At 47.5% G+C, this 23,966-nt stretch overlaps 10 protein-coding genes across 10 annotated transcripts; 3 read left to right on the forward strand and 7 right to left on the reverse strand.

Annotated features, from left to right (window-relative positions):
• Positions 1 to 1,177: 1,177 nt before the first annotated feature.
• Positions 1,178 to 2,436, reverse strand: DFJ58DRAFT_721018 (uncharacterized protein; the record flags this gene model as incomplete). The annotated part of the gene is made up of 6 exons (XM_041384758.1): positions 1,178 to 1,384; positions 1,441 to 1,563; positions 1,615 to 1,917; positions 1,973 to 2,065; positions 2,116 to 2,361; positions 2,413 to 2,436. 6 exons carry the CDS (start codon positions 2,434 to 2,436, stop codon positions 1,178 to 1,180), a joined length of 996 nt encoding a protein of 331 aa, XP_041250875.1.
• Positions 2,437 to 3,310: 874 nt separating this feature from the next.
• DFJ58DRAFT_179963 (uncharacterized protein) lies at positions 3,311 to 5,320 on the reverse strand. Its single transcript, XM_041379072.1, has 7 exons — positions 5,064 to 5,320; positions 4,908 to 5,010; positions 4,741 to 4,856; positions 4,583 to 4,690; positions 4,225 to 4,527; positions 4,051 to 4,173; positions 3,311 to 3,996 (listed from the first exon to the last, which is right to left on the reverse strand). Exons 1-7 carry the CDS (start codon positions 5,208 to 5,210, stop codon positions 3,793 to 3,795), a joined length of 1,104 nt encoding a protein of 367 aa, XP_041250876.1. The 5' UTR covers positions 5,211 to 5,320; the 3' UTR covers positions 3,311 to 3,792.
• Positions 5,321 to 6,472: 1,152 nt separating this feature from the next.
• On the reverse strand, positions 6,473 to 7,279 carry DFJ58DRAFT_649308 (uncharacterized protein; the record flags this gene model as incomplete). The annotated part of the gene is made up of 3 exons (XM_041381522.1): positions 6,473 to 6,685; positions 6,740 to 6,862; positions 6,914 to 7,279. The coding sequence occupies 3 exons, from the start codon at positions 7,277 to 7,279 to the stop codon at positions 6,473 to 6,475; spliced, it is 702 nt and encodes a 233-aa protein (XP_041250877.1).
• A 1,564-nt stretch (positions 7,280 to 8,843) lies between these two features.
• Positions 8,844 to 10,642, forward strand: DFJ58DRAFT_712817 (Leo1-like protein-domain-containing protein; the record flags this gene model as incomplete). Its single annotated transcript, XM_041383889.1, has 5 exons — positions 8,844 to 9,109; positions 9,164 to 9,170; positions 9,202 to 9,348; positions 9,404 to 9,598; positions 9,656 to 10,642. 5 exons carry the CDS (start codon positions 8,844 to 8,846, stop codon positions 10,640 to 10,642), a joined length of 1,602 nt encoding a protein of 533 aa, XP_041250878.1.
• A 35-nt stretch (positions 10,643 to 10,677) lies between these two features.
• On the reverse strand, positions 10,678 to 12,875 carry DFJ58DRAFT_180089 (spinocerebellar ataxia type 10 protein domain-containing protein). Its single transcript, XM_041379073.1, has 10 exons — positions 12,649 to 12,875; positions 12,420 to 12,599; positions 12,293 to 12,363; positions 12,111 to 12,231; positions 11,962 to 12,048; positions 11,783 to 11,899; positions 11,668 to 11,733; positions 11,220 to 11,614; positions 10,915 to 11,163; positions 10,678 to 10,858 (listed from the first exon to the last, which is right to left on the reverse strand). Exons 1-10 carry the CDS (start codon positions 12,792 to 12,794, stop codon positions 10,713 to 10,715), a joined length of 1,578 nt encoding a protein of 525 aa, XP_041250879.1. The 5' UTR covers positions 12,795 to 12,875; the 3' UTR covers positions 10,678 to 10,712.
• A 38-nt stretch (positions 12,876 to 12,913) lies between these two features.
• On the forward strand, positions 12,914 to 15,246 carry DFJ58DRAFT_180150 (uncharacterized protein). Its single transcript, XM_041379074.1, has 5 exons — positions 12,914 to 13,263; positions 13,322 to 13,598; positions 13,652 to 13,757; positions 13,806 to 14,023; positions 14,076 to 15,246. Exons 1-5 carry the CDS (start codon positions 13,050 to 13,052, stop codon positions 15,064 to 15,066), a joined length of 1,806 nt encoding a protein of 601 aa, XP_041250880.1. The 5' UTR covers positions 12,914 to 13,049; the 3' UTR covers positions 15,067 to 15,246.
• A 123-nt stretch (positions 15,247 to 15,369) lies between these two features.
• DFJ58DRAFT_649461 (uncharacterized protein) lies at positions 15,370 to 16,085 on the reverse strand (the record flags this gene model as incomplete). Its single annotated transcript, XM_041381529.1, has 2 exons — positions 15,370 to 15,636; positions 15,687 to 16,085. The coding sequence occupies 2 exons, from the start codon at positions 16,083 to 16,085 to the stop codon at positions 15,370 to 15,372; spliced, it is 666 nt and encodes a 221-aa protein (XP_041250881.1).
• Positions 16,086 to 16,325: 240 nt separating this feature from the next.
• Positions 16,326 to 17,995, forward strand: DFJ58DRAFT_674994 (uncharacterized protein; the record flags this gene model as incomplete). Its single annotated transcript, XM_041383093.1, has 2 exons — positions 16,326 to 16,532; positions 16,625 to 17,995. 2 exons carry the CDS (start codon positions 16,326 to 16,328, stop codon positions 17,615 to 17,617), a joined length of 1,200 nt encoding a protein of 399 aa, XP_041250882.1. The 3' UTR covers positions 17,618 to 17,995.
• Positions 17,996 to 18,902: 907 nt separating this feature from the next.
• On the reverse strand, positions 18,903 to 20,060 carry DFJ58DRAFT_754942 (eukaryotic phosphomannomutase). Its single transcript, XM_041388035.1, has 6 exons — positions 19,929 to 20,060; positions 19,756 to 19,876; positions 19,537 to 19,705; positions 19,419 to 19,481; positions 19,321 to 19,357; positions 18,903 to 19,270 (listed from the first exon to the last, which is right to left on the reverse strand). The coding sequence occupies exons 1-6, from the start codon at positions 20,010 to 20,012 to the stop codon at positions 19,088 to 19,090; spliced, it is 657 nt and encodes a 218-aa protein (XP_041250883.1). The 5' UTR covers positions 20,013 to 20,060; the 3' UTR covers positions 18,903 to 19,087.
• Positions 20,061 to 20,829: 769 nt separating this feature from the next.
• Positions 20,830 to 23,422, reverse strand: DFJ58DRAFT_754949 (uncharacterized protein). Its single transcript, XM_041388036.1, has 8 exons — positions 23,248 to 23,422; positions 23,031 to 23,192; positions 22,919 to 22,978; positions 22,409 to 22,861; positions 21,802 to 22,360; positions 21,384 to 21,750; positions 21,297 to 21,335; positions 20,830 to 21,231 (listed from the first exon to the last, which is right to left on the reverse strand). Exons 1-8 carry the CDS (start codon positions 23,357 to 23,359, stop codon positions 21,052 to 21,054), a joined length of 1,932 nt encoding a protein of 643 aa, XP_041250884.1. The 5' UTR covers positions 23,360 to 23,422; the 3' UTR covers positions 20,830 to 21,051.
• Positions 23,423 to 23,966: the final 544 nt, after the last annotated feature.

Below are 23,966 nucleotides of genomic sequence, written 5' to 3' on the forward strand. Positions count from 1 at the left end.
GCAAGGCAAGTTAGCGCGCTCATAGTTCGAATAGGGCCCCTCTCGTTCAACTCCACAACGGATATGATATCCATTAATGGCATAATTAAACTGCTCAGGGTTAGTCCCCCTAGTAGGCGGACCGTTGAAATTGGATACCACTGGACATTCTTTGAGTTCCAGACTAGTCTCGAGCAGATAGCAATGTTGCTCTCTGCGAAAATAATTTTATACGTGATACTCTCGTTCGACCAAGGAAACGGGTCGCACTCCGTTCAACTTCTCGAGGGACTGGTCGGGGAAGCGGCCCCGTGATACCTCGAAACGAGGTCCTTTGAATGATCAATGTATCAGATGGCAGTACACTTTCTGGATCCATACCTAAACGAATTTGGCCCGCGTGGACTCGGAAGGGTCCCATCAGCGGATGTGGGCGTAGCTAGTACGCATTGACAGCAAGACTGCGATCTAGCAACGCGCTATTTACATGCAATTCTGAGCCTTGGGAGAGATACACGATAAAAGGTTACGATTTGTCATTTGAATATCCACGGCTATCGGAATCTGATGTCGGACGGTAGCAGGTGCCAAGCAGTGAGTAAGGGTCTAAGAGGATGAGGAACGTCACCACTACTACACCACAAAAAGGTAAGATGTGACGATGGAATTCAAGATCGTGTGCACATTTCACAGTCGCAGAATATTCCAGGCTTGACTTCAGATGTTTTTCTTTTTTTTTCATGAATCTTGGTTTATTGTCCGCTGGGGCGATATGCCTAATTCAAAAGGTGCATTTCGTACGATCAGGATCTGACTAAGAGAGTCCACGGTTGACGTTGATGCTTGGGGCGATATCCTCAGATTCCGAGTCAGAAGAGATACGCTTTAACGTACCACACTACACGACAGGTAAATAATTTAAACATTATGTAAGCATAGAATGGATGTCGCATAAAACTCACAAAAAAAGAAAGATAAGCCCTATCGAGAACCTTGAAAGCCCATTATGTAGTATCAACTCGAATCAAGTAGTCATGAGAGGCTCGTGCAAAGCACATCTCGCGTACTTCTATAGCAGTGTACACTCCATAGAACGACTAGAGCATCTTGATAAAACATCGAAGAGCAAAGAAAGATATGAAGTGGGTTTAACGCCTGAGCCAAACCGTCGGTATCATCCTAGTGGGGTATTCCGTGCTTAATATACGATGGAAGGCGGAGCTGGAGCTTGAAGGCGCCGGAGTTGAATTTCACTCAGCGGAGTGCGTAGGCGTAGTTGAGGCTGCCAACTGCCCTTGGCGATGTGGTGCAGGGACACCAAGATAAGATCCTCCATTCTGATGTAGCGTGTTCCAACCTTCCACCTACGGTCCGCTTCCATCTCCATACGTTCCTTTTCCTTTTCCTGTGATGAAGGGGGATATGAGTTACAGATAATGAATCAAAGACTGTAGGGCGCACTTCGATGAACCGTTTCACGCAGTTGGCGATGTTTTTAGCCAACTTAGCCCTGGTGATAGGACCCTTCGGACTTTTGAAGTCCATCGTAGGGATCTGCCTCGTCCATGCACGGTACCCAGGCCACTAAAGGCGTGAAGGTGAGGACACAATCAAGCCATGGTGGAATTAGGATACCTGAAGCCGGATGGACACAGAGAGTCCGCAGTTCTCGAACATATTGTCATATTTATCGAGAAGGTCTTTCATATTAGCTTTTAGGGCGTCCTCGAGTGCTATACCCCATTGGTCGGGATGAGCTGTCCTAAAGATGATGGGCTCCTTAAGATCGGCTTTCTCAATGTAGCGGACACGATCGGCCTCTGTGTATGGTTGATATATTGTCTGAGGGATGTAGACAGTGGTGCCTGTGACGACGATCGCTTGATCGCGAATGGCCTTCCATTTTACGATATGTTCCATTGGTTGAGGGGCATCGTCCTGTATCCATTCACATTTAATAACGTGTATATCAATTGTATCAATTGGTACGAACGTCGTCGTCATCGAAAGCCTGCAACCAAGACCCCTCGTCATAGCTGCCCATGGCAACGGGCGAATTGGGTAACATTTGAGAGGGAATAGGGGTCTAACACATCGATTGTCAATCGTTAGTATAATTGGTGCATCGAGACATACTGAGGGTGAGAATGAAGGGTATAAGATTGTGCTGGGAAGAGATAATGGAGCTCTTGGAGGTACAAAATCCTGAAGACAACTATCTTCTGATATCTGTGGTAGTGGTGCACCAGGAGCTTTCATGTCATTTTGAGGAAGCGCATTCCTCAAAGGACCATCTTTGTGAGTTACAGGAAATGGTACATCGTGATGCTCGAACAGCAGCTGACCATGAAAGTCGCGACTTTCATTCGTGTGACCGGTTTGCTGCATGATTCGGTGGTGAGTGCGGCAACCACCATGCAGGGAAACGCTCACAAGAGTAACAGAGTATGGAGGCATTGACAGCTGTTGTTGCTGCCCAAAATCCGAGCTCCCCAATGCTGTAGTCAGATTGACTGTGATCATCAGGATTGCAACGGTCCGGAAAAGCGTCGGATGGGGGTGCGTCACTCATCATGGGGGATGGTCTAGCAAAATGGGATGAGCAAGAGGCAGGTCAGTGAAGATATAGCTATATAGTGGCACAGTTGTGTGAATTTGGGGAAGATAAATACCCACATGATGGTAGATTCGGATCAGCAAACCAAATGATCAGCACTCAACGTTGCAACCATCAGATCATCAAGGATTTAGGTGTAGCGCGCAAGTTTTGTATCAGGTGGCCACTGGAGTTGGCAGTTGATAGTATGTCACCCTTACTTCAAATCCTGAGTCCTAATGATGAATTATCACCCGGTGCGACTCAGACCGACGCAGAGAGTGGGGAGGATGAAGGGCGCACGTCGGAGGGAGATCAAGCATTTTGGGATGTGCATTGGCATGGCGCACCCTAGGTGAGAGTGACTCGGATGTGAGCCGAATCACCGATGCCATTGCCTCATTGAGACGACAAAATGGTCAGCATCGGAGGCTGGAGCTCCTGTGTTAGATCCATGACTACAGAACAAAAAAGCGGTTGGTTTGTTATGGACGTGAGGCCTATGAGGCGGAGGCTGAGCAGATAACTTTGATTCTATTTTTTCTCGTCGCTTGAAAAACGACACTTGATCATCATGAAACGCACCATAAATATCCTCGTGAACATCGTGACAACAAGATTTACAACAAACATGATTAATATTTGGCCCTTCATCGATCCATCGATCATCAAGTACCCAAGCATTGACTCAGTACTGACTCTGCTGAGCGCTGAGCCATCCGAGTCGACAAGAGATTGACCAGGCACACAAATTCATATTTAACCGTTCCTCAAGTGATATATATATAGACGGTGTACACTGTATACGATATCCTATTCAACGAGGTCGTTTGAATGTTCATAGCTATCGAAATAGTTATAATGCAGTAAGAAAAGCCTAGAGCGGAATGTAACACTATACAGCAAGCAGTACGATGAGAGAGTAAAGAACGGAAACCTGAAAGCCCGGTGTTAAAAAGTTATGAGTCTAGCGGCAGTGAGAGGCTCGCGCAAAACGTATCTAAAACGTGACACTCCATAAACATTAGCACATTTTGAGAAAACATATCAAAGAGCGAAATGCACGTTTCCAATGAGGCATTAGAGAAATCAAGCGAATGCCAAAGGCTCGAGCGGAACAGGCAGGGTGTCATCCAGATGGCATCCAGGATACTCAACGCATATCGTGCATTGAAATTGGTGAAGAATTATCTTCACCTCTGTGAATAGATGTGAGTCTATGCAACGGAATGCGGGGCTGGAGGTTGAAGACGCCGGAGTTGAATTTCGCTCAGTGGAGTGCGTAGGCGTAGCTGAGGCTGCCAACTGTCCTTGGAGATGTGGTGCAGGGACACCAAAATAAGGTCCTCCACCCTGATGTGACGTGCTCCAACCCTCCATCTACGGTCTGCTTCCATTTTCATACGTTCATTTTCCTTTTCCTGGAATGAATATGAGATATGATTTACAAATGATACACAAAGACTGAAACGCACGTCGATGAATCGTTTTACGCAGTGTGCGATGTTTTTAGCCAATTTAGCTCTGGTGATAGGACCCTTCGGGCTTTTGAAGTCCATCGTAGGGATCTGTTTTGTCCACGCACGGTACCCAGGCCACTAAAGGCGTGAAGGTGAGGAAACAATCGAGCCAGGGAAGAATTAGGATACCTGAAGCCGGATAGACACAGAGGGTCCGCAGTCCTCCAACATATTGTCATCTTTATCGAGAAGGTCTTGCATCTTAGCTCTGCAGGCATCCTCGAGTGCTATGCCCCATTGGCCGGGATGCGCTGTCTTAAAGATGATGGGTTCCTTAAGATCGGCTTTCTCGATGTAGCGGACACGATCGGCCTCTGTGTATGGTTGATATATTGACTGAGGGATGTAGACAGTGGTGCCTGTGGCGACGATCGCTTGGTCGCGAATGGCCTTCCATTTTACAACATGTTCCATTGGTTGAGGGGCATCGTCCTGTATCCATTCACCTTTAACAACGTGTACATTAATTGAATCGATTGCTACGAACCTCGTCATCGTCGAAAGCCTGCAAAAAAGACCCCTCGTCAGAGCTACCCATGACAGCGGGCGAATTGGGTGACATTGGGGAGGGAATAGGGGACAGGCCCTTCGAATTCTAACACATCGATTGTAAATGATCAGTATAATTGGTTCATCGAGACATACTGAAGGTGAGAATGTATGATATTGAATGTTTGATAGTGGAGTTCCTGGGGGTGCATGGACGCGAAGACGACCATCTGGTACCAAAGAGTAAGAGGGAGTCGGCGGTGTCATTGACCCTGCTGAAGTCGTTGAAGAAGAATCAGATACTATCGATAACCTTGGCAGACCAAGAGCTTTCGTATCGATGCGAGGTACACTGAACCCGAACTGTAGCTGACCAGGTAATTCAACGGGACCCGCATAGTCATACGTATCCATTTGATTCATTTGCTGTATGTTTCGGTGGTGAGCGAGGCGACAAGCATACAAAAAAACATACATACAGGAGTAAGAGAGTAGGAAGCCCTTGACATTTGTTGTTGTTGCTGTTCCTCGAAGCTCATGTTCCCCCGTACTATGTCGGATTGACTGTGATCGTCAGGACTGCAAAGGTCCGGAAAGGCGTTGGATGGGGGTGCGTCAGTCATCATGGGGAATGATCTAGCAAAATGGGATGAGCAAGAGGCAGGACAGCGAAGATATGGCTATATAATGGCACAGTTGTGTGAATTTGAGGAAGATAGATATTCACATGATGGTAGATTCGGATCAGCAAACCAAATGATCAGCGCTCAGCCATCAATGATCAGATGCATGATGGATTTAGTGTAGCGCGCAAGTTTTGTATCAGGCAGCCACTGGAGTTGGCAGTTAGCAACTTGGTAGTATGTCACCCTTACTCAGGCTTAAAATCCTTACTAATGATGTTATCACCCGGTGCGACTCAGACCAACCCAGAGAGTGGGGAGAATGAAAGGTGCACGTCGGAGGGAGATCAGGCATTTGGGGATGTGCATTGGCAGTGCTGCCAGTGCACCTGGGTGAGAGTGCCAACTCGGATGTGAGCCGATGCCATTGCCTCATCGAGAATTATCGAGACGACAAAATGGTCAGCATCGGATTGGCATCGGAGCTCCTGTGTTAGATTCATGACTACAGAGCAAAAAAGCGGTTAGTTTGTTATGGGCGGGAGGCATATGAGGCGGAGGCAGTGCAGACAACTTTGCTTCCATTTGATCGCTTGAAAAACGACACTTGATCATCATGAAACGCACATGAAACGCACCATAAATATCCTCGTGAACATCGCACGTGACAACAAGATTTACAACAAACATTTGGCCCTTCAAAGCTTATCGTGTACCCAAGCATTGACTCAGTACTGACTCTGCTGAGCGCTGAGCCATCCGAGTCGACAAGAGAATGACCCAGGCACATAAATTTATATCCAATGATTCCAATCCCGTTCCTCAAGTGATATATATATAAACGATATCCTGTTGAGATCATTCGAATGTTCATAGCTATCGAAATAGTTAGAAAGCAACAAGAAAAGACGAATAAAGCCTAGAGCGGAATGTAACACTATACAGCAAGCAGTACGATGAGAGAGTAAAGAATGGAAGCCTGAAAGCCCGGCGTTAAAAAGTTATAAGTCTAACGGCAGTGAGAGGCTCGCGCAAAACGTATCTAAAACGTGACACTCCATAAACATTAGCACATTTTGAGAAAACATATCAAAGAGCGAAATGCACGTTTCCAATGAGATAGTAGAGAAATGAAGCGAGTGCCAAAGGCTCGAGCGGAACAGGCAGGGACATGATGTCATCCAGATGGCATCCAGGATACTCAACGCATACCGTGCATTGAAATTGGTGAAGAATTATCTTCACCTCTGTGAATAGATGTGAGTCTATGCAACGGGCCGTTGCATAGACTCGGCTGGAGGATGAAGGCGTCGGAGTTGAATTTCGCTCAGTAGAGTGCGTAGGCGTAGCTGAGGCTGCCAACTGCCCTTGGAGATGTGGTGCAGGGACACCAAAATAAGGTCCTCCATTCTGATATGGCGTTTTCCAACCCTCCATCTACGGTCTGCTTCCATTTCCATACGTTCATTTTCCTTTTCCTGGAATGAATATGAGATATGATTTACAAATGATACACAAAGACTGAAACGCACGTCGATGAATCGTTTTACGCAGTTGGCGATGTTTTTAGCCAACTTAGCTCTGGTGATAGGACCCTTCGGACTTTTGAAGTCCATCGTAGGGATCTGCTTTGTCCACGCACGATACCCAGGCCACTAGAGGCGGGAAGGTGAGGAAACAATTGAGCCAGGGAGGAATTAGGATACCTGAAGTCGGATAGACACAGAGGGTCCGCAGTTCTCGAACATATTGTCATCTTTATCGAGAAGGTCTTTCATCTTAGCTCTTAGGGCGTCCTCGAGTGCTATGCCCCATTGGTCGGGATGCGCTGTCTTAAAGATGATGGGCTGTTTAAGATCTGCTTTCTCGATGTAGCGGACACGATCCGCCTCTGTGTATGGTTGGTATATTGTCTGAGGGATGTAGACAGTGGTGCCTGTGACGACGATCGCTTGGTCGCGAATGGCCTTCCAGTTTATGACATGTTCCGCTGGTTGAGGGGCGTCGTCCTGTATCCATTCACTTTTGACAATGTGTACATTAATTGAATCGATTGCTACGAACCTCGTCATCGTCGAAAGCCTGCAAAAAAGACCCCTCGTCAGAGCTACCCATGACAGCGGGCGAATTGGGTGACATTGGGGAGGGAATAGGGGACAGGCCCTTTGGATTCTAACACATCGATTGTCAATGATTAGTGTAATTGGTTCATCGAGACATACTGAAGGTGAGAATGTATGATATGGAATGTTTGACGGAGATAGTGGAGTTCCTGGGGGTGCATGGACATGAAGACGACCATCTGCCCCCCAATGGTTATAGGGAGTCTGCGGCATCATTGACCCTGCTGAAGTCGTTGAAGAAGAAGAGTCAGATACGATCGATAACCGTGGCGGACCAAGAGCTTTGGTATCAATCCGAAGAAGCTCATTCCTAATATCATCTTGAGGTGGCCCGGGGAACGGTACACCGTACTCGAGCTGTAGCTGACCAGGAAATTCGTGACCTCCAAAGGTATACGTATTCAACTGACTGATTTGCTGTGTGTTTCGGTGGTAAGCGAGATGAAAACCATTCTAAAACACCACATACATGACTCATAGGGTAAGGAGATCTTGGTTGTTGTTGCTGCCCAAAATCAATACTGTCCCACTGTGCTAAGTCGAAACGAGTATCAACTTCTGGGCTGCATATGTTGGAGTAGCCGTCGAATGAGGGTGCGTCACTCATGGGGAGATGTCAAGAAGGATCGGATTGACTGGTCGAGAGCCCAATTTATACTGGAGATGACATAGAAGATAGAAATACAGCAAGTCCATGGTTGCTGTGCAGAGCCAAGGAGGGTGGCGGATTGAAGCGGCCGGAGCGCCCGTTCGAAAGAGATTGTCGGAATAACGACATATGCCTGGTAAGACGTAGTAAGTGAATTGGGACCTATACACATACCGCTAAATAGTACAATCGCAAGTATACTGATCATCGAGTCAGGTATTGTGCTCTGAGGAAGTGAGATTAAGTTCCGCGGCCCGACCGCGTTGGCGAGCGTGGTTTCTAAACGAAACGTCCATACAGAAATGGGCAAGCCTATAGACGGCCAATTGACAAGTGGCATTCCAGATGGGTCCAAGTCACGGAACATCTAGGAACAGCAACCACGCCATGGCTGAGCGCTGCGGGGAGGGCACCAAAATAAGTTTCTTTGTCACAACCCATGGCAGGGAACTGCCCCCGCGGCGTCAATATTAATTCTCTCCAGTATCATGCACACGAGGCTTGATAGCACAGCACTTCAAGTTGGACTGCCCCGCCGCATGTCAATGCCTCAAATAACAAGTCCGCGCCAGGTATATTGAATGATTCGTCTTGTTTGGGAGATAGGAAGGAAAGATGAATATCCATTGAAGCATTGAAATATTGACGGCATTTGCATATGTTGAATATCGATTCTTGAATCAAGTACTAGTACTGTGACTTTCAAGTTGTAAATTCGTTCAAACGTTGACTCGATAGAATTCTGTCACAAGTGCACAAATATATTGCGATTTCCCTTTTTAGAACAAGTTCAAAACGCTCAAAGCTGCTCACTTGAAGCTCAGCTCCGTGCTCACGCTCGAAGGGACAAGTGACTGAGCTAATATGTCATCTCTCGCTGGTGCCCTGGACCAGTCCGCAAGCTACAGTCATGGTTTTTCTGCCGAACTACTACCTGCCAAGCCTGGAGGATTCAACGACCGAGATGTGGACATGAAACCCCCGACTACTGACGTTCTTCCGAAGGAGGAAGAGGACACCGCGGCAATTTCGGGGGTGCTTGACGACGGGGCACACGAGGAAGAAATGGAAGACCTCTTTGGAAACGACGCAGACGAAAAGCATGATGCTGCAGATACGAAATCAGACAGGTAAATACACTATGTTTGAGGACTCTTTGACGAATACAACTGCTATCATCCTAGTGCCCCTGTTGCTACCCCCTGCTGAATCGGGGTTTGAGTCGGACGATCTCTCACAGACGGAGAAGGAACACCGACAAGCGCTAGAATATCTGGAACCTGAAGAGCCAGGTATCGTTGTGGAAGAAGTCCGAGAGGCTGACGTGCGCATTCCCAACATCCCGGTTCCAAAGAGCTCAGATGGGGATGTATGTAATATCGTCTCATTATTATGTCTGTACGCTGAAAGCTGTATTTCCCTAGCACTGGGTAATCAGAATGCCAAACTTTGTAAAAATGGACTCAAAGCCTTTTCATCCGGACACGTACATTGGCCCAGAGCACGACGAGGATGATGGCCACCACAATGAGAGCATCCGTGAAAAGAGCATGTCTATCAAGCTCAAAGTTGAAAACACTGTACGTTGGCGATGGACAAAAGATGAATTTGGCCAGGATGTAAGTTATGTGAACTCAAATCCCACAAATCCCTCACGCCTGGCCTCCTTATCACAGAAAAGACAATCAAATAGTCGCGTGATCCGTTGGTCTGACGGTTCTCTCAGCCTGAGACTAGGAAAGGAGCTGTTTGATATTACCAAGACTGTCGACACGTCCGGTGGTATCGTACGCCAATCACTAGGAGGTACTCAGCCGTCACAGCCATCACAGAGCCAGCCAGCAGCATCACAAAACCTGCTTTCTAGCTCAAGATCTCAAGGTCTAACATACCTGGTCGCACAACACAAACGGTCAGAGGTACTGCAAGCGGAAGCTGTAGTCACAGGGTATATGACACTGCGACCGACGGGCATGCAGTCCGAAACACATCGTATGCTGGTGCGTGCTGTGGGTCAGAAACATAACAAGGTGGCCCGATTACGTATGGCTCCTGATCCAACCATGGACCCCGAGCGCGAGAAGATGGAATTAATGAAACAATCGGCTCGAAAATCCAAAAAGAAAACCGACGACACTGGATTTGGTGTACGTAAAAAGAGGTATGGTCAATCGAGGAAAAGGCAAGGACACGATATCTGGTCGGAAGATGAAGAACCAGAGTATGAAGGCTCAGAGGATGATGACGATTTGGGTGCTTCCAAACGGAAGGCAGATGAACAAAAGAAAAGGGGCCCTGGCGAATATCAAGAGGACGATTTCGTGGTCGCGGATGAGTCAGACGACGATGCGGAGTTTGATGGTGAGGCTAGGTCCAGGAAGAAACGGAAACACCGAGAAGAGGAGGAAGAGGATCCTCTGGATCAGCTTGATGCTAAAATTATTCAGCGCCAGCAAGATGACAGGAAACGGAAACACCATGACATCGAAAACGACGGGGGGACCACAGAAGCTGCTGAAGATGGCGCAGAAGCAGGGGGAGATGAAGATAACCAAGACATGGATATTGAAAGCGAGGAAGAGGAAGAGGAGCATAAGGTTCGGAAAGCTGGGTCTGGCGCACGAAAAAAGAGAACGATGGCGCTCGATGATGACGACGAATAATTCTGTGACCACCCATCTTCATTCATTGTTCTATGTAGAATTACTCATGGTATGACGTTTTGACAGCTGGTTATCTCAGCGTAGCTCCAACCTTCTCGTGCAGCACGCCCGCTTCATCCCAATATCCTGATGGTTGAATGCTGTTCACTTCGTCCTGATTTTCTATGTTACCCTCCAACAAGTTCCGAAGTGTTAATATAGCATGTTCTCGAAGGTCTAGAGATTCAAGGTCATGAAATCTCGTGCGTTCTCACAGAAAAAAGTTGACATACACGGATTACGTTCGTCCACAACACACATATTCATAATAACGGGAATGCCACCGCATATCCTAATGCGGTTCTGGAATGTCTTATCTCGATGGCAAAGCACTCCGACCAAACGGACGAGATCTCGTTTTAAGTACGAGAATCCACTGGGTTCTGCGACTGACGATGGAATGCTTCGATCTGTCGTGGGATCAATGACAGGCTTGCCAAAGTAGATGCGTGGAAGAAACGCGTCAAGAAGCCGCAGGAGCTCTGAATAAACATGGTCAGATGATATATTCTGATCTAGCTCGACAGCCTAGACATGCCTATAATACTCTCAGCGATGCCCTGGCCGTCAGTTGAGTTGGCAGCTCGGAAGATCGCTCGTAAATCTAAAGCGGATGAATCCACAGTCCGCTGGTCCTCGGATAGTAATGAAATCTTGACAATACACTGAGTTGCCAGTACGAGTGCCTCGCACGTTTTGGGCAGTAATAAATCAAGTTCTTGCAGGTGTTCGATGGAACCATCCAAAGGCTCCGAATTGATGGGATTGATAGCTCGTGTAATTGCTGACTGCGAATATGACGAGAGCGAGAAGAAAATTTCCGATAGCATAGGGCACATATCGCAATGTATAGGACATATTTGCGACGATTGCAAGTATGAGTCGAGGAGTTTCAGAAGAGTGGTCTGGTGCTGCGCAATTACCTCCCCTTCACTGCCTCAAAGCATGAGTACTTTGTCTGCGTGGAATAAGAGTATTACACGTACACAGACAAAGAGTTGTACAGATCTGGTGTAAAGCCGCCGTCAAATAAGTGTGCAAACAGATGATACCTATTAAAAATAGTCGTTATGAAGTTTCACAACCGCCAGTTACAGTTACCCATAGTCAAACGCCTTTGCGCCATCGGTGGATTCTTCCGCATCGTACAATAGGACCACACGGTCCAAAAGCGTTATACATATTCGGGCTCCTCCACGTGACTTTGTGAGTAAAGAACTGGACACAGGATACAAAAGGAATCGGTCAAGGGTAAACAGAGCAAGCGAGACGTTACGTACCGACGCTCAGAACTATCGTGAATACAATTTACCAAAAGTATCAAGAGTGATAGGATGGTCTTATGGTCAGGGGAGCCGAGCAAGCGACTGGATTGTTTCAAAGAAACAAGTCAATTCCTGTAGCTCAGCAAGTAGCTGTGGTGGCTTACATCAGAATCGCCTGCTCCTCAGGCAGAGTTAGATAAGTATTCCAAAGGCGGGACGTGAGATCCTCGTTGGTGGTAACAATGTTTGAGAGTGCCTGAACGGACATCCTAGTAGCCGGAAAAGCTGTAGATGAGAGTGGAATCCAATTTAAATTAATATGTGTATTGCAGAATGGGTGACTCACAATCCGTAACTTGAAACGCAGACCAGGAGCTGTACAGATGCAGAACACGGCGAAGAGCTGGCTCGACTGCACTTGAAACTCGCTAGGCCGTTAGGATATCAGCACCATTTAAATGTTTTAGACTCACAATGCATTCTGCTGGTTCGCTGCAACGCCTGCAACAATATTCCTAGTAAATCTGGCGACGCTTATCACGAGGACGCGCAATTCTGCGACATCCGCATCCGCTGAGGGATAGTCCGCAAGGAAATTCCACAGCTGTTGGAGGGACGGCCATATCGAAGGATTTTCCGACCCCATACGAATCCTGATTTCTTTAATATCGAGCTCTCATGGAAGGTGAATTACGGTCTCACCTCAGGTCCCCATCTTTTGCAAGATCACTAGCGATCGTATCAAGTGCCCTGGTCAGAGATGGGACACTGTCCTTACCGCTCTTGCTGAGACAGCCAGCACAGATCTCGCAAAAGCGGACGTTGAGCGAATATTGGTAGGAGTCCATCTGGATGTAGTCACCTCTAGACAGCCCTTTAAAGACGAAGGAAGATAGTCGTTCCTGGATGAGGAACAAACTTTGTTGAAGGTGGAGTGGCGATGATCATAGTGAGTCCGCGACACTCAGCTGACTAGCCTCGCTGAGCGAGCGCTCGTGCACGGTGCCATCTTACATTACGCGATATCAATGGGCTCCTTTCCAAAGCCCACAGTATGTTAAACGGCTATCATATCCGACTTGCATTGCACAGAAATATTGTTGATGATTCACATCCTGACACTGTCTACACTTTCACCCCGAAGGCCTTATTTCAAAGCTTACCGCTACAACCGCCCCAAACCAACTGCCAGGAGGAACGCTTTATTCAACCCAGCTCACAAGGATTACAGATTCGGTCCCATAAGGCTCGACTGGATTGATTTTGAGAGTGCAAATTCTGCTATGTATGCTGGTAAAGAGAAACAAGCAGGGCGAGGTGCGAGTAATTACATATTTCGCGGACAAGAGTTCAAGCCGTCGGTTTGATGTTTCAGGCCCCTCAGCAGCAGAGTTTATCCCTAATACGACATCGAAGTCCGGTTCAACGAATTTGCCTGAGGGCACAGTTCATGTGTACCGCCAACGGAACGAACGGCGACAGAATGATGTGGATGAGTCTAGTGAACCCTCTGCCGCAAGTGCAAGCGAGACCGTTCCAGAAGATGGTCTCATGCTTGGTGTATTAGCAGTTCCTGCATGGATGACACCTTCGGACTTCCTCGCTTTCGTGGCACCCGCCGCGGAGGGTATGGCCCACCTTCGCCTCATCCGGTGTGCACTTACATCCAATCATTCACGTTCTAAGGCTTATAGGATATTTTCAGAGACTCCGTTCCGAATCGCTCTATCGCTGTCATCAAGTTCCGGCAGGACGATCAAGCCCTTGAATTTGCAGAAGCATACAACGGCAAACCATTCAATTCTATGGACGTAGGTGGTTTAACGCTTCTCTTAGCCCGATGCTGAGTGCTATTACAGCCCGAGACGTGTCATATTGTGCGTGTTCTATCTGTCGAGATAGATTCAGACGCCTCTATTTCCTCCTTTACCGCTGCACGTCTGCCTCAATCAGTATATGAACTCCCGACCTGCCCTGTATGTCTGGAAAGGATGGATTCGGCTGTAACTGGTCTCATCACAGTCCCTTGCTCGCATACATTCCATTGCATGTGTCTCAGTAAATGGGGCGACAGCCGGTATGCTGCTGTTTATGGCAGTTCCTTATTAGCGACTTATGATTATCACCAGATGTCCCGTTTGTCGATATTCGCAAACACTTCTATCCTCACATCCTACGTCGTCTACCTCACGTTCACGACCCATCCCATTTGCAAATACTGCCACCACTTCTCTTTCTACGTGTGCCGACTGTTCCTCCACCACGAACTTGTGGATCTGCCTGATATGCGGCAATATTGGCTGTGGGCGTTATGGCCGTGCTCATGCACACGCACACTACGAAAAGACAACTCATCTCTATGCCCTCGAGCTTGAAACGCAACGCGTGTGGGACTATGCGGGAGATGGTTATGTTCATCGTCTCATTCAGAACAAAGCGGATGGTAAACTCGTCGAGCTTCCTTCCGCTGCGTCCTCGATGGGTGTCAATTCTCGGGATGACGGCACATTAGGTCCAAGCCATGCAGATTCTCTCAGCGCTGAGAAGATCGAGGCGATTGGAATTGAATATTCCTATCTGCTCACGTCGCAATTGGATTCGCAGCGGTTGTTTTACGAGGAACAGACAACTGAGCTGAAGACACAGGTGGAAGAGCTACGAAACTTGGTAGAAAAGCTGAGTCTAGACCTAGCAAAGGACAAGACAGAAGCGAAGGAACGCGAAGCACAATGTCGTCGAGAAGAGGAAGAAAAATTAAACGAGGTATACAAGGACAAGATCAAGGCAGAAAAGAAAGCGGAACGCGTCGCAGAGCTCGCAAGGAAGTTTGAAAAAGAATTGAAGGAAGAGAAGGCCGTTAGTGAGGGACTTTTGAGGAATCTAACTAAAATGAAGGAGACGAACACACAATCGGAGGCGCAGCGTCAAGAGTATCAGGCTAAGATCGATGATCTCCAGGATCAGGTCAGAGATGTCATGTTCTTCTTGGAAGCTCGGGCGAAGATCGAGCAGGAGGACGGCGCGAGTGCCGAAGCAGCTGGAGGCACTGTTGAATTGCCACCTGCCTCCGACGCGAGTAGTGGCACGGGGAATAGAAAAAGGAAGACAAAGAAGGGCTAATGGCTCGCTGAGCTGGTGCTTGTGCTGTACAACTCTTAGCCGACTAGTCATACTCCACAGCATCGTGGCTTTCATATCATGGCACATACCGAGCGTATGACACCTTTTCTGATTTCGACCAAATGATTATCTTTTGGGACACAGCCGACATATGAAGACATCTTTATCACACTGATCTTTACTCGTTGCCGCCCATCTGTTCTACAGCGTATACTGGGGCACTGTTAACTTCACAGGATGACATGTGAGATACTATCGCACTATACTCGCCTGCCGAGATAGCGGGAGACGGAGTATCTCATGTTACTCCCGCAAACTGTCGTGAGGAATGGAAGCAGATTGAACTAGGCGTTGGCGTAATGCAGAGTGATGAGGGTCTGTGCTGGAAGAAGCTGCGGTGGCATCTACTATGTCAGCTTTATCCGAGTCTTCTACGAGTATCTCGTTCCTTGATAGTATGCGCGGAGCACGTTTGGTTTTCTTGGTTGATCGACGAGAGTCCCATATCATGTATAGAATGATTTCTGCAAGGGCAACAACGAGAGCAACGGATGTTGCGAACAAAGCTCTCTGGATAGACATTTATGAACATCAAATAACACCAAGCGGAAGATTCATACCCATTCAAGGCGCAGGCCCGTACGTTCACTTGCCCACCATGTTGCAAACCCGGTTCCAGCGACGCTGAGGGCTCCATTAACGACCGTAGACACCGCCTTCTTGTCATTTGCTGCCTGCCGGCGCTCAGTTTCTGGATCTTTTGCTAGGTATGCAGGAAACTTCTTTTCTGGTGATGTTCGCGTGCCAGCAAGCAGAGAGACCATGGAATAAGACTGAGGATCTAGCGAAGAGCTTTGCAGGGCTTTGAGGCCTGCTGGTGAGCGAGACCATTGGGATATCTTGAGGAGAATGTAGTACGGGATGACAGTGCTTGATGATGGTGATATGAAGGCTGACAATTCTGCAGCCAGGTCGTCGGGTAAGATAGTCGGAAGAGCATTTAGAACTTCAAGAAGCATGATGCTCTAAAGATACGTTCAACTCATGCACTTGGTTCATGCTCACGTTCAACGTTGTGGTCAGTCAAAATATCCGTGGGTATACCGGTCATAGTCACGGTAATACCTAATCCACCATGTCGAAAATCGCAGTATTGGCGAATCTGACCGACTCTAGCGAGTCAGTGCAAGTGCAATCAGCTTCTATCGATAATCGCATCCTTTCTTTGATATTTTCTGTCGAGTTTTCAGGTTTTCACGATGCATCCCGCTCTGCAGTTAAACGACATCATCTATGTGATCTTCCGCCACGTAAATGAGCCCTCTTCTAATTTCAAACCAGGAGGAAATGTTGGGCACGCGGCTCTTGCGGCTCTCGCGAGGACATGTCAAATATTCCATGAACCCGCCTTGGATGTGTTGTGGGGAGATCTTATACTTTCCACACCCCTTGGTTTATTGCTTGCCGTACTCAACGAGTAATGACTCGTGGCATTTGGAGGTAGGGTCTATAACGGCAGAGTTTTTTTTACTGAGCACTAACAGCTGACTACTGCTAGTATCGCACGAACGCTCTGACCACTAGGGATTGGGAGGTTCTGCAGAAATACGTTCCGCGAGTCCGGTCTTTGACATTCCATGTAGCGGCACCTGTATGTCGCAACGTCTTGAAGGCTCTTCGACAATCACCTGTTGCTCAGCCGCCCCTCCCAAACTTGCAGCGACTTGATTGCCGCCACCTCATACCCGAAGACTATCATCTCCTGGACATTTTCTTTGTGCCATCCCTAAGAGATCTCACTATCGAGGTTCATCCTGCCAGCTTTCCCGATATCTCATTTATCTCACCTCTTCCCGCTTTATGCCCCCAATTAACATCTTTCCGTCTTTTCGGTTACGAGTCCCACGAACCCATCGTGGCCACTGTGTCAAATGTCATCATGAGCCTTCCTCATCTTCAGACGCTTCATTGCGATCAACTCAGTCAAGCGGCGATCACATTCGTTGCATGGCACCCATCGCTGACCGAACTGGACATCAGTATCCCGAGTGGCCATGCGTACAATTTTTCACAATTTCCGCATCCTACTCTTCCTAGGATCCCACCCTTTTCCCGCATCAAAAGCTTCGGGATGAATTCCGTTCGGCTGACTACCATCGGTGCATTTATTAAGGCGGTCCAATCCTCACCTTCTCATTTGCGTATTACGACGAGCCATGCGTCGTCACCTGAAGATTTGGAGGAGTTTTTCAGTATCTTGTCAAATCAATGGAGACATGAATCCCTGCAAATTCTTCGATTGGAGTCCTTTCTCCCGGGTGCATCCATTGATATAGACACCATCAAGCCTCTACTTCGCTTTTCTAAGTTGCGAGAGCTTCATCTCTTGACGGGCAACCCCATCCGTTTCTCAGACGAAGAGTTCGCTACTATGGGTGCCTCTTGGCCTAGCCTCGAGGTCATCAACCTCAATAACGGATATGCGCAGGCGGACCCTTCCATGATCACTCTGCGTGGCCTTATCTTACTGGTGAATAAGTGTCCTCTTTGAGGAGCACTCACCTAGCGCTCAACATAAATGTGTTGGAGGGAATAGAGGAGCGTCCTGCATCGATGGTTGGTGTAAACGACCTCCAGTATCTCGTGCTCGCGGATACAACTGTCGAAAATCCGAGAGCTGTTGCCTTTATCATCTCTCTAGTGTTTCCGAAGGTGAAGAAAATAGTGACGGGTGGGTGGCGTAATGACGCGGGCCATTTTGGCAAGGTGAATAAGTACCTCGAGATATTCAGATTGGTCCGAAAGGGGTGTTGGACTGATTTTGTTGATACGTAAAAGCTGGTTCCTGTCTCCTAGGATATCGGTTGAGAATTGTCTTAATCTTAGACATTTCGTTTACCGATATCTATAAGCAACGTCTTGAATGCTCTGCGACAGCCTGCCTATTGCTCAGCCTCCCCTCCTAACCTTGCAGTGGTGCTTGATTACTGCCACCGCGTTCCTGAAGACTGTCCTTTCCTCGACATTTTCTTTGTGCCATCCCTGACAGATCTTACTACTTATGACAGCACAACACACATTCTATCTAACCGTTCGAGATGTGTTCCAATTCTACCTGCGATCGCACACGAAAAGGCTTGTTGCTCAGCGTAGGCTGAACTAGCACTAGGCGGTCCTACTTTCTCCACTCCGGTACAGTCCCTACTTATCTTGCAATTCACTTAACTTGTCTTGATCCTGGTGAACGTGATTCGGTTGGTCGGCTTCAACTTTGATTATTTAACGTAATCACCTTGCCTCATCTCACTTGACAATGACAGCCCCGGCGTCAATGTTTTCCATGGCATGCAAGTTTTTCTCGATACTCTTGACTGATGAGTCGTCATCACGCTACTTGCCATCTTGTTATGTACTAAAGTTGTGTGATCGCTGTCTTTCCTCGGTCAGCACTCACTCTAGGACAGTATAGACCAGAAGACACTAGCCACTGTAGTTCGTAAGGGATAGTATACAAATGAAAGTTGGATGTCCGTCCCGTCCGCTCTGTTCTCTCTGTCCCCATCGTCCGACAAACCATGATCACGCTGTCGATCGTCTCACAGGTATCCTTGACTCAACACTAGATATCATGTTCACGTTTGCCTCGTTGGCAACAGGTCCCAAGGACATATCATTCGTACGAATTCACTCATGTACACAATCCGTCATGGTCCACAAGCCCAACATACAATGACCGTCTACAAACTAGTACATGTACAGTAACGAAGAATCATCGGTATAGTCGTAACTGTTATCCCCAATTCCACGCTTTGAATTTACAACTTCATGAAACTTTCGAACTTACATCAAGCACATTATGACAGGAAGAGCTCCGTGCAGATTCTCATCGTATCTGCAGGACTCTTGACAGTATGCCCGACAGTGCGAGAATCACTGAATATCTCGTAGTCGTTACCCCCCTTTACAGAAATTGTCAAGGGGGACGACCTAGTAAGAGACTCGGACTCTTACCTTGCTCGTCTTAGTCCCCGAAAAAGTGAATTTCTTCGAAGTTATCTTTTTCAACGTGTCTAAGGCAGTAAGTCTTGTCCCACCCGTGTGGAAAGACATCAAATGAAATTTGGCCACCGATAGAGAACGTTAGATTCAGTCGTCCGAATTTCTCCCGGAGGATTTCCACAAAGTCGGCCCTAACGTGATGTTCCTGCAGAGAATAAGTGAGTATGATGATGAATGATTGTCTCATGTTACTACCTTGTCATAAGCCTCGAAATCATTGCGCTCCTGGACACTGCGGAGCCCAGCGGTGTTAAGTGGCACAAGTTCAGGGAATAGCACGTAAGTGAACCCACGTTGCATTGCGGCCAATAGGGCTGACGTTGATCATGCCATTGCGGAACTCGACGAACGTTCCACTGAAAATTGTAAGTGAATAGGACTGATCGACAGTCAAGGATAATAGAAATTCACCGTTTGATCGGGATGTTCATGTCAGCAATGTAGTGCAAGATGAAGTTGACCAGCTCCTGATAGTCCTTTTCGCCTACAGTTTTGATGAAGGACTGCGACTCCAACGGCTTTCCGAGTCGATACGCGGTAAGGCCGTTCTCAGCGAACCCAAAGTCGAACTCCTCCAGAACTGCGAATGCGTATGAGTATCTTAGCAATCAACAGGGACAAGCTTTGTACCATTGATATCGCCAACACTGAGCTGCTCAGATATCTTGACGAGATCAGACCCGCCAACAAAGCCTATAGCGACCTGCTTTCTGAGTTCGCGCAAGAGCTGTATTATTTCTGGAGATGCCCTCTGTCGGGAGATCTCGACATCAAGCGTGGTAGTTGTCGGGAAGCTGGATTACCTGACGTGCGGGCGATAAAGTCCCATCGACATCGAACAGCACGAGCTTCTTGACTGGCCGTTCAGCGAAATCTGCAGACACCATGATCGTACGGTTGTAAAACTATTTTGGCAGCCAATCAGTCTAAGTACTGACTCGGAGTTCGGTTATATCCGCGAAGTAGTACTATGGCATTAGCATCTGTCGGTGACTCTCATCAGGCCCAGGGCTGGTTTGCCTTATATTATCATTGTTTTTGCTCTGATTTTATCAACTGACTCTATATATATAACAAAATCAGCGCAAATGGCCCCAGAGATACCATATCTTTCTCGCTGCCTCCCGATTTGCTGGAGATCCTTACACCTCGGAATCCAATACATGCGCCCGTGCTAAGATTAGATCTTTGCGTTTTGCACAAAATTAGAGTTTTGCCGTCTCGAATTTCTTAGATTTGCATCTACCTCAATTTATACTTAGACGTCTATCTGTCTGCCTTATTCTTGTTGATTTTCACTGAGGATGCTTGGCCAACGTTGAAGAGCAAAACATTCTTAATGAAATGCACTAAGAAAAAGTAAAATAAATATTGAGACCCGTAGGTCTACCACTCCGGGAAAGCGTGTCATCCTTGTGCAGGGGCCATGCTAATCTTCTCTGTATCGTTCCAATTTTTCGTATGTCACCCCGAAGGGGACAATATTGTGTATGACAGAGAAGTCGAGACCAACACAATACTGTATTTGTGATGGAGGCCGGGTTTTGCGAGTTACCTAAAACGGCAGGCACACAAAACTCGACCTGCGACAACAGCGTATGTTGGTTCTACATGGCAGTCAAGGTTGTGGGCCTATAATCATGATCTGGGTGTGTACATCGGTGACACCACATTCCTTGCATGTTGATGCAAGTTCCACTCACATTATGATTGCTAGATATGATTGCGTCATTGGCAGATAAGAGGGCGACAGAGTATGACCATGCGTTATATGTAAGTATGTGTAGGTATTAGGAATGATGAAGAGCATCACTATCAGATCGACCACCAAGCAACCCAATAAGGAACCAAGAATGAGAAAATGTCAGTAGTGAAGGATGGAATAATGTACATGAAAGAAGTCATTGTCAGTTTGTGGGGGAAACATTATACAACACCGCTTCTATGTTGCACAGGGAAGGCGGAGGACATCGGTGAAACCTGATTTTGGTTCACACCCTCAGCGTCGAGGGAGACGGAGGGTCCACTGCTGAGTGCGGGAGCGGAGCTCGTACTCGGCGTCGGTGGCGCCGCGCCGGGGGTAGGCACTTTGCCAATGAACCATGACTAGTAAGTTAGTAAATGGCAAGGAGATTAGTGAAGCTCCATAAAAACGAAAAACGAAAACGCACAGGTACCCATCCTCGATCACCGCCATCTTCCTTGACAGCCTGCATAGCAAGTGAGCTGCATATCATAGACGGCAAACTATGACTCACATATGACCAGTGATTGTACTTCTTGAAGACCCTTAGCGCATCATCTTTCACTAGATCCAACTCCTCTTCGCCTTTCTTCTTGTAGTCCATAAGGGCTATTCCTGGGAAACTCGTCGATATGATGCTCAAGGGGAGGATGGGCGTCTTAGAATCAGCTGCTAATGGCAATTCAGGAGATCCTGCTGACTTGGAAAGTGCGGTAGCCTCCGCAATAGCGGATGCAACTGGGACATTTGTCTCGAGCAGGCAACCTGCAGGTACCCAGCCCTGCTTTGAGGTGTCGGTGTCGACCACACCCGAACCTGTCGGGTCCCGTTGTACCACCCACCACCCTCGTGCGCGCGATAAAATGACGAATGTATCACCACTAGATGAGACATGAGTATAGCCAACGCTAGTTAGTAGAAAAAATACCTACACAACCACGTCAAACTCGTCTTCCTGCTCAGCCATATACGGGTATATTGCAACCGCGTATGATACTCCAGACATTGGTGGAGGCATCTCCCTCCTTGCTGTTTCCGCATCAGCGGTGCTCGTGGTCCGTGTTTTTGAAACTTCTATGGTGCTCGTATGGCCAACGAGTGTCGTCGAAGTTGAACATGTGTCTCGATTATTCACAACCTCCTGCTCTTGCTTCTCCAGTACCGGCGACATGACCTCTGGCCATCCAGCTTGTGGTGTGATGCCTGTTAACAAGGGTGCGGGAGGTGCGATGTCGTTAACTTCCAATCTTGGTGGTCGCGTGGCTGCCCTGCCCTGCCCTGATGAAGGCTTATTGTTTGATTGGCTAGATGATGACTCAGATGCAACGGATGCCTTGCGCAACGCGTGTTTTTGCTGTGCGACAGCGATGGGAGAACGGATGTCTTTGATGTGCTTGAGCATGAAAACAGGGTTCTTCTTTGCGTCTTTGAGTTTTTGAAAGAGTAGAAGAGGCTTTTCATCGTAACTGAGACATCGCTCGATGCGGCTTCCTGCAGACAAATTAGGTCATTTTTGTTTGTGAGAAACGTTCTGCTTACCAGGGGAGCCGTAACATATAAACATGGCATAATTTTGCCAGTGATCGTTGTTGATCTTGTATTTCTTAAGGGCGGCGGGAAGCACTTTCCATGTCGGGTCCTCTAAACTGACTTTGAAACTCTTGAGATTGTCGGTGCTGTCTTGTCGGCTTGGTCGCGATGATGATGTTGAAGGTGACGGTTGCACGGGTGACTCTACAGGTGCTGGTGGATGCTTGTGGGATTGATTTTGTTGGATCCCGCGACTATGAGAACTATCAGGCTCCACTTGTTGGGGGGAAGGATGGGGAGATTCAACGTCGGGTTTGGTTGGTGACTTGGTAGGGTTGACATACTGAGCCCACTTGAAGGAGGGTTGTCGCTTTAGTGGAGCCTGGGTGATCTCTTCAACAAGCAGTTGAAATCTTTCGTTCAGACGTTTGTTGTCTTCCTCAAGTGAATGAACTTTTTGTGCTGTTACATGGGATGATCTTAGTACAATTCCATGATATGGAAAAGTTAATGACAGACCTTGTTCCTTGACGAGGTCGTGTAGCTTCTCCACCGTTACACAGCGTTCTTGCGCTTCGGCTAGAGATAAAAGGTCATGTTTTGAAGTAGCGGTCATCACAGAAGTGCGCACAAGGAGGAATGTAGTGGTCGGCCTCGACGGGCACATGGTGGGCGAGCTTAGCCTGATAGACGGCTTTAAGGATGGCCAATCTCTGACCCACTGTGCTTATCCCGACTGCCTTTAGATGTTCCGCATCTAGCATGCAAAGGACGTCACCGGATATATTGTGCTCTGATATATGGAATGTATTTAACGTTTGAACCTTCGGAAATGATACGAGTAGCACCTTTGATCTGAGCTTCATACTGCGGAAAACCAAGACTTGAAAGCCATTGGTGGACGTGGTCTTCATCCCAATCCAATATATTACGTTCACCGTTGGCAGTATCCATGGCCATGGCGAAGACAGCCGCAGCTGAATACTGAATGCTAAGGGGGATCAGACAAGAGCAGCTTGGAAGAAGTCCGAGGAGACCTGACACCGCCAGTCAATTCTTATTTACCACGTGCCAAAAATGGATCAAGCCACTTTCCACATGCCATTTTTGGTACGTATTACATGATTTTATTATTTACCATTTGCCAAATAAAATATTCATAATTCATATAGGCGCATGCTGCTAAAATCCATTGGCAGCGGCCAGCTTACAGTCAAAAGTGAGGCCCTACTCGAACATAATTTCCTTTGATACGATAGTCGTGCCAAAATGGACCAAATTTTCCGTAGATTCTGGGATAACCGTAACAGCTAAGTATATCGCCGCGGGGTTGATTGAATTAAAACGCGGGCTGGATCGAGGCTAAAATAGAGATTTCACTCTGTGGGGTTTAGTTGTAGTTCTCACTGTACACGATTGGCTGAAAGCTCCGTATGAAAACCCCTGTTGCGCAGCAGCGAATCGCATTGATCACGCCCTGAGTCATGTAAATCTGCTGTGCCTCATGTTATCCAGCGCATATGATAAGGGACCGCCATCTGTGATGCATGTGATGGGTGATGTTCTT

This window comes from Suillus subalutaceus, assembly GCF_016647625.1.
Source record: "Suillus subalutaceus strain FC151 chromosome Unknown DFJ58scaffold_2, whole genome shotgun sequence".
Lineage (NCBI taxonomy): Eukaryota > Fungi > Basidiomycota > Agaricomycetes > Boletales > Suillaceae > Suillus > Suillus subalutaceus.